We start from the raw sequence: 14,634 nt of genomic DNA on the forward strand, positions 1-14,634 counted from the left end.
AAGCCCTTCAGGTCCTCCCCAGTTTCAGCAAGCAGTGTTGTATCATCTGCATAACGCAGGTTGTTGATGATTCTTCCACCAATCTTAATGCCACATTCCTCCTCATACAACCCAGTGTCTCAGATGATCTGTTCTGCATACAGATTGAAAAGGTATGGAGACAAAATACAACCCTGATGGACCCCTTCCTTGATTTTGACATGGCAATTGAAACCGAGATCTTAGGAATGGAAACACAGAGAAAGAGGAACAGCTGTAAGGAGACTCCAGTGATTGGAACATGGAATCTGAGAAGCACGAATGTAGGAAAATTGGACATTGTTAAGAAAGAAATGGAACACATAAATACTGACATACTAGGTATTGGCAAAATGAGATGGTTTGGCATGTGACATTTTGAATCAGATGATTATATGATTTACTATGCCAGGGATGAAAAGGTGAGAAAAAATGGGGTTGGATTCATAATTAAAAAAGTCTTTGTCTTTTTGATGTTAAGCTTCAATCTATATTGAAGACCATAGTCCTTGATCTTTTGCAGCAAGTGCTTCAGGTCTTCTTCAGTTTCAGCAAGCAAGGTTGTGTCATCTACATATCATAGGTTGTCGCTCAGCATTTCTTAACTCTCTCTTAGACCAATTTGTTTTCTTGGCAGTCCATGGTATGTTCAAGACTCTTCTCCAGCACCACAACTCAAAGGCATCTATTCTTCTGTCATCCTTAGTCATTGTCCAACTCTCTGAAGCATAACTAATTGAGAAGACCATAGTCTGGTTAGGCACACATTTGTATCTAGACTGACATTGTTGCTCTTCAGCACTCTGGAGAGGTCCATGAGCAGATTTTCCCAATGCAATTCATCTTTTGATTTCCTGACTGCTGGTGTTAATAGTGTTGATGGTGGAGCCGAGCAAGCTGTAATTGCTAACAACTTCAATCTCTTCTCCATGTATCATGGTGCTGCCAATTGGCCCAGTGGTGAGAATCTTTGTCTTTTTGATGTTAAGCTTCAATCTATATTGAAGACCATAGTCCTTGACCTTTTGCAGCAAGTGCTTCAGGTCTTCTTCAGTTTCAGCAAGCAAGGTTGTGTCATCTAGATATCATAGGTTGTTAATGAGTCTTTCTCCAATCTTGATGCCACACTCTTCCCCATAAAGCCCTCCTTCCCGAATGATCTTTTCTGCATACAGATTGAAAAGGTATGGGGACAGGATGCATCCTTGACACACTCCTTTCCTGATTTTGAACCATGCAGAGTTGTCCCTTTCCTGATTTTGAATCATGCAGTGTTTCCCTATTCTGTTCTAAGGACTGTTTCTTGGTACGAGTATAGCTTTCATAAAAGCATGATCAAGTGTTCTGAGATTCCCATTTTCCTCAAGCCACAATTTATTGTGATTCACATAGTAAAATGCCTTTGCATGGTCAATGAAACACAGACATTCTTCTGGTACTCTCTGCTTTCTGCCAATGTCCATTTGATATTGGCAATAATGTCCCTAGTGCCACGACCTCTTCCAAACCCAGCTTGTATTTCTGGTAGTTCTCTGTCAATGTACTGTTCAAGTCTTTTCGGGATAATCTTCAGCAGGATTTTGCTAGTGTGTGATATTAGTGATATTGTTAAATAGTTTTCATTCTCTGTCGGTTACCTTTTTTTAAAATGGGAATAAATACGGATCTCTTCCAGTCAGCTGGCCAAGTAGTTGTCCTCCAGATTTCTTGGCACAATTTGGTGAACACATGCAGGGCAGCATTTGTTTGCTTAAAGATGCCAGTTGGTATTTCACCAATTCCTGGGGCTTTATTTTTTTGCTAAGTCCTTCAGAGCAGACTGCACTTCCTCCTTCATCACCACTGCCTCTTGATCATATGTTGTTTCTTGAAATTCTTCTGGGTCAGCCAATTCTTTTTGGTACAATGACTCTATATACTCCTTCCTTCCATCTTCATTTAATGCTTCCTGAATTATTCACTATTCTGCTCATAATATCCCGAAAAGATTGTGATTTGTGGCTTGAATTTGTTCTTTAGTTTTTTTCAGCTTAAGAAATGCTGAGTGAGTTCAGCCCTTTTGATTTTTGGACTCCAGCTCCTTGCAAATTTCATTATAATAGTTTGCCTTGTCTTCCTGAGCAGCATTTTTAAATCTTCAATTCAGTTTCTTAACTTCTTGATTTCTTCCCTTTACTGTGGCTTCTGAGGGCTCTAATGCAATATTCAGTGTCTCTTCTGATATTCATATTATTATTTCTTTTTCTTCCTTCTTTGTAATGACTTTTTGCATTCTTCACAAATGATATTCCTGATACCTTCCCACAGCTAATCTGGCCTTAGTTCATTAGTGTTCAAGGCCTCAAAATTATTCCTAAATTGGTTTTTAAATTCATGGGAGATAGACTCAAGGTCAAATTTTGATTCCTGTGGATATGATTTAAACTTCTTTAGTTTTAATTTGGACTTGCATATGAGCAGTTGATGGTCTGTTCCATAATCAGCATCTGGCCTAGTTTTTACTGCTGATATTGAACATCTCTAACAGTTTCTTCTACAGATTGAATCAATCTGATTCCTGTGCATCCCATCAGGTGAAGCCTACATGTATAACCTGTGTTTATGTTTCTTATAAAGGGTATTTGCTATGAATAAATCATTGATTGTACAGAATTCTATCATTTTATCCTCATCCTAATTTCTGTCACCAAGTCCATATTTTCCGACTATTGATCCTTCTTTCCGGTTCACAAATTTTGCATTCCAGTCACCCATTATTAATGCATCTCAGTTACTTCTGGAGCACAGCAGTCAAATAGTATTTTCCTATGTATATAGTTTATAAAGCATCTTCGTTATAAACATTGATTGATTTCTGACTGCAACAGTTGATAGGAATCATCTATTTCCTCTGGTTGTAGGCACATAAATTTGAATGATGGTGGTATTAACAGGTCTTCTTTGTATGTATATGGATATTATCCTGTCACTCACAATATTGTATTTCAAGACTGAGCTAGAAATGGCATTTTTAACTATGAAAGTGACCCCATTTTTCCTCATCTTTTCATCTCCAGCCTAATAGATTATATGATCACAGGATTCCAAATGTCCCATGCCAATCCATCTCATTTCACTAATACCCAACATATCAATATTTGTGCGTTACTTTTCTTTCTTTACAATGTCCAGTTTTCCTACATTCGTGCTTCTCACATTCCATGTAACAATTGTTAATTTCTTCTTACAACTGCTTCTCCTCCTTTGTGTTTCCAAATTTGAGGGCTCAACTTCAGTTACCATATCTGTTAGTCTACTCTAAGTGTGTTCTCTGGTACGTAAGGTTGTCAAAGACCTGTTATATTTCAGAAGTAGATGGCCAATCCATTATATATATATATATATGTTGTGGTGACCTAGTATCTTCTATGTGTGTGTGTACGCATATACACACGTGCGTGTACACACACACACACACACACACACACACACGTACGTTTCTTCTGGGTTCAGATGATACATTTTCTGAGAGGATAAGTATTCTACCCAGGCTGTACTTATGTTCCCTTCTAAGGATGGTAGGGGTAGGAAGGCCCTGTCTTCTGCAGATGCCTGAAAGGAGTGGTCTGATTTAATGCAACTGCTTTTGACATACCACTGAGGGTCTAGGCTCACTCCTTCAGACCTTTGTAATTTTTTCTGGTAATTAACTGAAAATTAAATTAATTCATTCTTTGAAAACTAAGAAAGAAACCACTCAAGCAGAGTTGCAGAAGGCACATATCAAATGTTAAGCAGAGGTCTCACCTCTCTGTGAGCCTGGTTTTCCCAGGACAGTGTCTGACTCACTGCCAAACCTGGAAGTCAATGTTCTTCCAGCAAACTTACTTCCCAAAGAGAGGATCTCCTGCCAGGCTCCCTCCTCAGATCTCTTCCACTGTCAGGGGCCACAAGGAATTCTGTTTTGCTGAGAGAGCACTCTTGCTCTGTACAAATAACTCCTCAATTCTCCTCACATCTCTCCAGGGGTCACATTACTTCATGTACAATATTTCTGTTGAGCCCTTGATCTGCTGGGTGACTTCATATATTATAAAGTGTCACTCTAGTTTCTCATGGTGTATTGAAGGGAATAGGGATGTTAGGGAGGAGGCTGAGAGAAAGGTTTTTAGAGAGAAGTAGGGGCTGCTGACCCAGAGGAGAGAGGTCGCAGAGGAGGGAGAAACCTTCCACCCATATCCAAGCCACAAGGAGATAACATACAGGAACAATTGATGGGCTATCACTGTTGTTGGAGAAGCAGCACAAAAATTTACATGTAATTTAAATTTTCTATGACAGGAAGCAGCAAGGACAGTCTCTGTGCCCACTCCACTGACTGGAAATGGCAGCAAAAGCCCACATGCCAAATCTGGTGATTAGCCAAAAGTCAGTGGCAAAGTTCAAAGGGACCAACCATATAGAGACCAAGTCTACACAAGTTTCCCTAATCTCATAAATTCCCTACACAACAATAGCCCAGCAGTGTCCCTCTCTAAGGGCCCTTTCCACATTTGTGAGAATTTCCCTCTACACTTTCTTCAATAAGCTTTGCTTAAGCCCATTCTTAACCCAGTTTGTGTGGCTAGTGAGATCATTCTTTAATCTCCTCATACCAACTCAGAGAAAATGGTAACAGTGTGGCTACAAAGCTCCCGTGGCTATCCTCTACCAACTTCTTGTTTCTGGATTCAGTGACACAGAGGAAACAAGGTCAGTGGCAACTTGAGCTCTAACTCCTACCGCTGGGGAGGCAGGGGTCTCCGCCCCTTGGAAAGACCCCAGTTCTTCTCAGCTCCCTGATAAGCTTCTCACTCACATCAGTTCCCAGTCCAGCTGAGCTCGGTCAATATCATCCATCAGCTTCATCAGCTTCTTCTTAAACTGATGCTCAAAACGCACATCATCCTCGATAACCAGAGTCTTTTCCAGTTCTCGGTCCATTACCTGCATAAGTCAACAGTGGGAAGACACTCTATGAAAATGGTAATCCTTTTTTTAATAATAGATAAGTACTTAACAACCTCAGGAGTACAGAAGCACAATCTGTAATAGGTCATAGCTGGAAATGCTCATCAGTGGTCTGGCTAAAGGATGCTGTGGTACATGACAACAATGAGAATGTCTGCTCTACATTCAAATGCAATGATGCAGATGAATCACACAGATACTATACGGTTTTTTAAATAAAGAAAACGGCAAAAATAAGCACAGCTATTTTATATTGTTATATGTCAGGAGATTACTCTTCAGGGGCTAGAAGGGAGCATGGAGGAGACACTTCTGCGCTGCCTGTGACCTCTTGACATGGGATCTGGGTGCTGGTTAACATGGGCGTTATTTAGTGTGTGAAGTTTCACAGAGCCATGTTTTATGACATGCATTTTTTTTATACATTATCCAACTCAAGAGCTCGGTTTATTGCCATTAAGCTGGTTCTGACTCACAGCAACCTTCCATGAGGTTTTCAAGGCTATAAATCATAATGGGAAGAGTTTGTCCATCTTTCTTTTCAGAGTTGCTTAAAGCAAAAAAAAAAATTAAAAAAATATATATATATATGTATGTATAGGTAGAAACCAAATTAAGAAAAGAGCAAAGGCATGCAGAAGGAAGCAATCCTTATGCATTTTTGTATCTATATTTAAAAAAAAGTTAGTTTAGGGAGGGAGGAGGGTCAAATGTGCAACAATGAATGAATGAAAATCTAACTTTTCTGTAGACTTTCATTAACATCACAGTTAAAAGAAAAAATTATTAAAAAAATATAAAATACACTTCCTTTTCTGGGGAGTCTGTCCTTATAGGAACTGGCCTTGTACTTCAATACCAGTTCTATTAATGACTTGAGTGTGAGACATAGATGTAAGCCCTGGATCTGCCATTTATAAACCTGGCCTAAATGTAATCATTTTCTTTTGGGTAAAATAGATCCATCCTTCTTGACCCACTTCATATGGACATGTATGCAACTTCTTGTATGAAATTATCTAATAAATGATGACCTGAGGTACAGGGCATTCCTACTAATGATGAGAGTAATTTAAAAAGGTGTCATCCTCAAAACAGATAAAGTATCTTCTCTCCATCATCATCCCAAATGGCACCAAAGATACCCCCCTCTGTGGCTAACCCTGAGTCAGAAGAAGAGAGGAAACATAAGAAACTCTCAAGCATTGTCTTCAACAAAATCTTCAGCGCAATTAATCTTATGTTGTTGTTCAGTGTCACTAAGTCCGTTACGACACACAGCGGTCCTATGAACCACAGATGTGAGCCTTGCCCTACCTTGTGCCGGCCTCATCATCTCTGGTATTCTCCCACCCATTGTTAAAGTCCCTGAGTCAATTCACCTCATTGAGAGTCTTCCTTTCTTTCTTTAACCCTCCAATTTCCCCAGTATGATGTCTTTTTTAAAGGACTGGCCCCTCTGGACAACATGCCCAAAATATGTGAGATAAAGTTTCACCATCCTTGCCTTTAGGTTGTACTTCCTCCAAAATAAGACTTGTTTGTTCTTATGGCAGTCCACAGGATATTCAGTACTTTTCTCCAACTTCACCAACCTTAATTTATTAACAAAGCCCCACTTTCTTCTCTCATTATGGAAAAAAAATCCTACACATCTGAATAAAGCATTATTTACCTCTTTCCACACAGAATAGTGACTAAGAAAGCAGCCAATTTCACCCCTGGTGAGAGGCCTGGAGGAGTATGGGTCTCGATAACCAGGTAGCATTTCAATATTTAAGGCTTTCAGCTGGCTTGTGTTGAGTGCCCTGTGTGATAAAGAACATACCAGAAAGTTAACATGTCAAGTTATGTGTGTGTCCCCTACCCCCCACCATCAGGCCACACAGAAAGTCCTGCAGGTTTTCCCAGAGCCTCTCCTCACTCAGAGAACATGTCAAACTTTTTCAGGGTTCATGTTCCATTCATTTTGAGTTCTGTGAATACTAGTAGGATGTCTCTTATTTTGTGTATCTTTCACAGTGGTTTGTTTGATTCTAAACATTAATTTTTTAAAAACTATTTAACAATTTCAATATCAAATACTTTCCTAAAGAACAAAATCCTGAAAAATGATGAAGACAGAGGAGAATTAGGACTGGAATTGTTCATGCTCATGAATATGAGTGTACTTGCCTTTGCTGTTGTTGTTATGTGTCATCGAGTCAACTGCAACTCATAGTGACCCAATGTACAACAGCCCTAAATCCTGCTCTGTCCTGTGTCACTTATTGTCTCTGACACACCTAACCCCATTCCCCCAATCACTGAATGAATCCACCTCATTGAGGGTCTTTCTCTCCTGTGCTGTCCCTCCACCCTCCCAAGCATGATGTCTCTCTCCAAGGACTGATCCTGCCTTGTAACATGTCCTACATATGTCAGACAAAGCATCAGAATCCTTGCATCTAATGAGCAAACTGGCTCTCCAGGATGAACTTGTTTGTTCTCCTAGCTGTCCATGATATAATCAATACTCTTCTCCAGCACCACAGCTCAAAGGCATCAATTCTTCTATAATCCCTAGTCATTGTCCAGCTCTCTGATGCATAACAAGTGATTGCAAAGACCATGGCCTGTATCAGGCACATCTTAGTCTCCAGACTGACATCATTGCTTCTCAGTAGCTTGGAGAGGTCTCTGAGAGCTGACTTTCCCAGTGCAATTAATCTTTTTATTTCCAGGATGCTGGTACCAAGAGTATTGATTGTAGAAGCAAGTAAACTGAAGCTGTTAACAAATCTCAATCTCTTCACCATCCATCATGATGCCGCCAATCTGCCCAGTGGTGAGAATCTTTGTTTTCTTGATGTTGAGCTTCAATCCATATTGAAGGCTGTAGTCCTTGACCTTCTGCAGCAAGCGCTTCAGGTCCTCCTCAGTTTCAGCAAGGAGGGTTGTATCATCTGCATAACGCAGACTGTTGATGAGTCTACCTCCAATCCTGATGCCACATTTCTCCTCATAGAGCCCAGCCTCCTGGATAATCTGTTCTGCATTATAGATTGAAAAGATATGGAGGCAGAACACATCCATGAAGCACACTCTTCCCTGATTTTGAGTCATGCAGTGTCTCCCTGTTCTGTTCTGACGACTGCCTAAAAGTCCAAGTATAGGTTTCACAATAAGCACAATCAAGTGTTCTGGGATTCCCATTCTTCTCAGTCAGCCACAGTTTGTTGAGATCGACACAGTAAAAGCCTTTGCATAGTCAATGAAACACAGACATTCCTTGCTTTCAGCCAAGATCCATCTAACATTAGTTATAACATCCCTAGTACCACGGCCTCTTCTAAACCCAGCCTGCACTTCAGGTAGTTCTCTGTTGATGTGCTGTTCCAGTGGTTTTTGGATAATCTTCAGAAGAATCTTGCTTGCATGTGATATCAATAAGACTGATCAATAATTTCCACACCTTTCTTATGGGAAGTAAAATTAGGGGAATGGTGAAAATAAAAACATGAGATGTATAGTTCTAAAAATCTATTCGCCATCAATACAATAATAGGAACAAAGCCAAAATAAGGTTTTTCCTAATACAATTTTTCAGAACTTTGGAAATTAATTAAAGGCTTGCAATCATCTGAAGGTTACTGAGAACAGCTGGCTTTTCATAATGCCAATAGGTTTTTATGATATTTTAACTTGGTCTCATCCTTTTCTCCCTCACTTTGGGGTAGTCTTGAAGCTCAACAGCCTTACAATCAATCATGATAGTTATGAAAACTACCTCTCCAGCAGGCACTGGAGGGGGTGTTAGAATAGGCTTGAGCTCTTCCAAAGCTCTAGCTCCATAAATAGTTACTCTCCGAGCTGTCAATGCCCTTAAAAGCTCTGTTTCCAGGGCTGGTCTTTATTTGACCTGACTCTGTATTCACTCTGTGCCTACAACCCTATTCCCAGGGCATTGCTTGTCAAAATCCATCATCCACAACTGTTCAAGATCTCAGATGGCATTTCCAGTCAAGACTACAAGAGGCTGACAAAAAAAAAACCAAAAGGAAACTGGGGAATGAAATGCCCAAAAAAGGCTTTGAAAAGCCATGTACATGCACATAGTGAGTATATACCCAGAAAAAACACATGAAGGACCTAATATCTCAGCTCTGACTGAACTTGTGATTCTGGGCAGGCACAAAGAGAAGGTTAAGGCAGAGATCTATACAGTATCTGTTGGAGAATTGATATGACATCCCAATATGCACACAGAGCCTCGCTGTGGAATGAATAAGAAAGAAAGAAGCAAACAAAACCCAACTAGCTAAATGTTATTTTGAAGAGGCAGTATTTAGATCCAAAGACACAAATAAGTTAAAAGCAAAAGAAATGAAAAAGATATTTCACACAAACAACAACCACAAAAGAATGGAAGTGACTACAGTAGTATTAAAGAAAATCCGTTTAATACCACTTTCCTTTTTTTTGTTGCATTTAAAAAAATTTTTCTTTATTTTCTTACACCCCCATATTCATTCAGTGTTACACATTTTCCTCCCTGCCCATTCCTTCACTTTCAATAATGACTAGAACAGTTAGGCTGAAGGTTTGAGAACACTATAAACCAACTAGGCCTAAAAGACTTTTATAAAACGCTCTATCCAACAACAACAAAACACACATTCTTCTCAGGGGCACAGAAACATTCACCATGACAGAATATATGTTTTACCATAAAACCATATGGGCAATATAAACCAAGTCACTATAAATTTAAAAGTATTGAAATGACATAAAATACATTCAACAATTAGAATAGAATAAAATGAGACACTGTTAACAGAAAGAAAATTTTTAAATATGCAAATAGAAATCAAGTAGCACAATGCCAAGTAACCAATGGATGACAGGAGGATCACAGGTAAATTAGAAAATAATTTAAGGTGAGTGAAAAAACTCTTAACAGGTGCTACTGAGGCAGTATTTGAGGACAATTTACCACTGTAAATGCCTGTATTGAAAAAAACTTCAAGTGAATATACATAACTTTGCATCCTCAGAAACTTGAAAAATAAGAGCAAATGAAATCTAGAAAATAATAAAGACTAGAGTGGATGTGCAGGTTGGGTTTACAAGAATCTGTGGTACTAGGAATCTTATAGCCAATTTTAGATGGCTCTTAGCTGAAAACAGAGAGTACCAAAGAAATGTCTATCTGTGTTTTGTTGACTATGCAAAGGCATTTGACTTTGTGGATGACAACAAACTGTAGCTAACTTTGAGAAGGAAGGGAATCCCAGAACACCTGATTGTGCTTATGCAAAATCTATCCTTGGGCCAAAGGCAGTCATCAGAACAGGGCAAGGAAATACTGCATGGTTCAAAATCAGGAAATGTGTACACCAAGGATGCATTCTATCTCCATACCTTTTCAATCTATATATGGAACAGATCACTTGGGAGGCTGTGCACTATGAGGAGGAATATGGTATCAGGATTGGTGGAAGAAAACTCATCAACAACCTCTGTTATGCACATGACACAACCTTGCTTGCTGAAACTGAGGAGGACCTGAGCCATTTGCTGTAAAAGGTCAAGGACTTCAGCCTTCAATATGGATTGAAGCTCAACATCAAGAAAACAAAGATTCTCACCACTGAGCTGATTGGTCAATTATGACAGATGGTGAAGAGATTGAGATTGTTATTGATAACAGCTTCAGTTTGCTTGGCCCCACAATCAACACTTGGTATCAGCAGCCAAGAAATCAAAAGATGACTTGAATTAGGAAAATCTGCTATCAGGGATCTCTCCAAAGTACTGAAAAGCAATGATGTCAGTCTAGAGACTAAGATGTACCTGATCCAGGCCATGGTCTTCGCATCACAGAGCTGGACAATGATTAAGGATGAGAGAAGAAGAATCAATGCTTTTGAGTTGTGATGCTGGAGAAGAGTATAGAATATACCATGGACTGCTAGGAGAAAAAACAGGTCTGTCCTGGAGAGGGTGAAACCAGGCTGCTCCTTGGAGGCAAGGATTCTGAAGTTTGACATTCTTTGGGCATGTTGCAAGGAGGGACCAGTCCTTGGAGAAGGATACCATGTTTGGAAAAGTGGAGAGGCCGCACAAGAGAGGAGGACCCGGGATAATATGGTTTGACTCAGTGACTGAGGTAATGGGCGTAATTGTGTCAGAGAAAATTAAACTGGGTCAAGATAGAGCAGGGTTCAGAGCTGTTGTACATAGGGTCTCTATGGGTCACAAGTGACTCGATGGCACATAACAACAGAATGGAAAGAAATGAAATAAAGAATAGAAAATAGTAGCTAAAATTAACAAAACTAAAATTTGGTTCTTTGACAAGGTCAACAACCTTGGCAACTAGTTAAACTAGTTAGGAAAAGGAAGTTTCAAATTACTAAGAACATGGCATCAGTACTTTCTTTGAATAAATAAAAACAATTATAATGGAATATTATGAGTCATTGCATCTCAATGTCAAGAAAACAAAGATTCTTATCACTGTACTGATAGGCAACGTCATGACAGATGGAGAAGACATCATCTTACTTGGATCCACAATTATTACCCTTGGTACCAGCAGTCAGGAAATAAGGAGATGTATTGCACTGTGAAAGTCTGCAGTTAGGGACTGCTCCAAATTATTGAGGAGTAATAACATCAGTTTTGAGGACTAAGGTACATCTGATTCAGGCAATGGTTTTCCTAATCACTTGCGATGCATCTGAGAACTGGAGAATGAATACAAAGTGACAGAAGAAGAATTGATGCCTTTGAGGTGTGGTGTTGGAGAAGAGTACTGAACATGCCATGGGCAGCCAAAAGAACAAACAAGTATGTCTTGGAGAGGGTGCAGCCAGCCAGAATGTTGTTTGGAAGCCAGGATGATGAGGCTTCTCCTCCTATACACTGGGCATGTTGCTAGGAGAGACTATTCAGGGGAGAATGACATGAAGCTGGGAAGGGTGGAGGGCCAGGGAAGGAATGGAAGACCCTCAAACAGGTGGACTGACATGGTGACTGCTGCAATGAGTTCAGATCTGTTGTTCATAGGGTTGCTATGAGTCATATGCAACTTGACAGCACGTAACAGCAAATACATGAAGAGTCACTTCATGACAACAAATGAGATACTCTAGCGGAACTGAACAAACTGTCACAGAGACTGATTTAAGAAGACAAGAGATACCTGAATATACTTAAAACACATACTGAATTAGTAACAAGAATTTTTTTTAAACTTCCCATAAAGAAAAGTTTTGGAGTAGATGACTTTACTGATCAGTTCAACCAAACATTTTAGGAAGAGTTAACATTTTTTATAAGCTCCTCTGAAAATAAAAAAAAGAATGAATACTTCCCACCTCATCTATAAAATCTGTATACCAAAGCCTTATCCAAATCTCTACAACACTGAAGCCCATTACTGTAGCCACTGTGTAAACAAATGGTAAATGCTGCTGCAGGTCAAAATAGACACCTAAACTCAGACTGCACATGGCTGTTTAAAGAATGTGTCTAAGAGACATGCACAGTCTGGGTTTGGTGGAACACTAAGCATCTGTTGTTAGGTGTCGTTGATGACTCATAGCGACCCTAAGAATGATAGAACTGAATCCTGTTCTATTCTGTGCTATGATCATCATCTTTGGCACATTTTAACCCATTGAAGCAGTCACTGTGTCAATCTATCTCCTCAAGGGCCTTCCTCTCTTTCTATTACCTTCCACCTTTCCAATCATGATGTCTCCCTCCAAAAAACAGCTTTCTTAGCAACATGTTCAAAGTATGTGAGATGAAACTTTGTCATCCTTACCTCCAAGAAGCATTCTGGTTGGACTTTCTCTAAGACAAAAGGGCTTGTTCTTTTGGTAGTCCATGGGATAATATTTAACGTAACAGTTCAAAGACATCAATTAGTCTTCATTCATCCTTATTAACTGTCCAGATTTCAGATTTACAGCAAATGACTGAAAAGACTATGACCTGAATCAGGCATACCTTAAATCTTCAAACTGATGTCACCACTCCTTAGTAATTTGGACAGTTCCTCAACAGCAGACTTGCCCAACGCAATACTTCTCCTAATCTCCTGACTGCTGGTACCAAGAATGTTGATTGTGGATCCAAGTAAGATGAAATCGTTGACAATTTCAATCTTTTCTCCTTCTATAATTATGTTGCTTATAAGTGCAGTGGTGAGGATTTTTGTCTTCTTGATGTTGAGATGCAATCCATCTGACATCAGCAATGATATCCCTGGTGTCACAGCCTCTTCTAAATCCTGCTTAAACTTCTGGCAATTCCATATCTATATACTACAGTTTCTGAATGATCTTCAGCAGTATTTTGCTTGCATGTGATATCAATGCTATTGTTCAATAATTTCCACTTTTGGTTGGATCACCTTCTTGGAAATAGAAACAAATATGGACCTCTTCCAATCCATTGGCCAGCTAGACAGCCTCTAAATTTCCTGGAATAGACTAGTGAGTGCATCCAACGCTGCATCTGTTAATTGAAACAAGTCAAATGGTATCCCATTTATTCCTGGGGCCTTATTTTTTGCCAAGGGTTTCAATGCAGCTTCCACTTCCTATTTCATTTCCATTGGCTCCTGTTCATATGGTACTTCTTGAAATTTTTCAGTGTCAATCAATTCTTTCTGATATAGTGACTCTGTGTATTCCTTCCATCTTCTTTTGATGCTTTCTGGATCATTCAGTATATTGTCCATAGCATCTTTCAATATTGCAACATGAGTCTTAAATGTGTTTTTTAGTTCTTTCAACTTGAGAAATGCAGAGTGAGTTCTTTCCTTTTTATTCTCCAATTCCAGATCTCTGCACATTCCATTATAATACTTTGCTATGTCCTCCTGAGCTGCCCTTGAAACCATCTGTTCAGCTCTTTCACTTCAACATGTTTTCCTGTAGATTTGGCTTCTTGATGACATTTGATAGAAGAATGTCTATTTGTGCTTTATTAACTATGCAAAGGCTTTTGACTGTGTGGATCATGACAAGGTGTGGTTGACACTGAGAAGAATGGGAGCCATTTGTTGTGTGAACGGAGCAAGGGAAAACTGCATAGTTTGGAATTCGGAAGGAAGTGGGCCAAGGATGTATTCTATGTCCATATATGTTTAATCTATATGCTGAACAAATTATTCGAGAAGCTGGACTCTATGAAGAGGAAAGTAGTATAAGGATAGGAGGGAGACTTATCAATAACCTGCATTATGTAGATGACACAACCTTACTTGCTGAAAGTGAGGAGGATTTGGAGCACTTGTTGCAGAAGATCAACGAATGCAGTCTTCAGTGTGGATTGCATTTCAGTATCAAGAAAGCAAAGATTCTTACCACTGGACCAATAGGTAGTGTCATGATGGAAGCAGAGGAAATTGAAAATGTCAACAGCTTTACCTTGCTTGGATCCACAATTAACATCCTTGGTATGAGCAGTCAGGAAATAAGGAGATGCACTGCACTGGGAAAATCTGCAGTTAGGGAAAGTCTGCTGTTCGGGACCTCTCTAAAGTACTCAAGAGCAACGGTGTCTCTCTGGAGACTAAGGTGCATCTGATACAGGCCATGGTCTTTGCAATCACTTGTTATGCATCAG

The 14,634-nt window shown here is 39.5% G+C and overlaps 1 protein-coding gene across 1 annotated transcript in view; it reads right to left on the minus strand.

The window, feature by feature from the left end:
- The window catches only part of COLGALT2 (collagen beta(1-O)galactosyltransferase 2), a 202,984-nt gene that overhangs the window by 14,548 nt on the left and 173,802 nt on the right, over positions 1-14,634 (minus strand). Inside the window, exons 9-10 of the mRNA XM_006887759.1 lie at positions 6,683-6,815; positions 4,856-4,983 (exon numbers count right to left, since the gene is read on the minus strand). Of these exons, the coding sequence (XP_006887821.1) occupies positions 4,856-4,983; positions 6,683-6,815 (261 nt within the window). The remainder of the gene's footprint in view (positions 1-4,855; positions 4,984-6,682; positions 6,816-14,634) is intronic.

Source organism: Elephantulus edwardii, unplaced genomic scaffold, assembly GCF_000299155.1.
Source record: "Elephantulus edwardii isolate Elephantulus edwardi_28Jun2011 unplaced genomic scaffold, EleEdw1.0 scaffold00061, whole genome shotgun sequence".
Taxonomy (NCBI): Eukaryota; Metazoa; Chordata; class Mammalia; order Macroscelidea; family Macroscelididae; genus Elephantulus; species Elephantulus edwardii.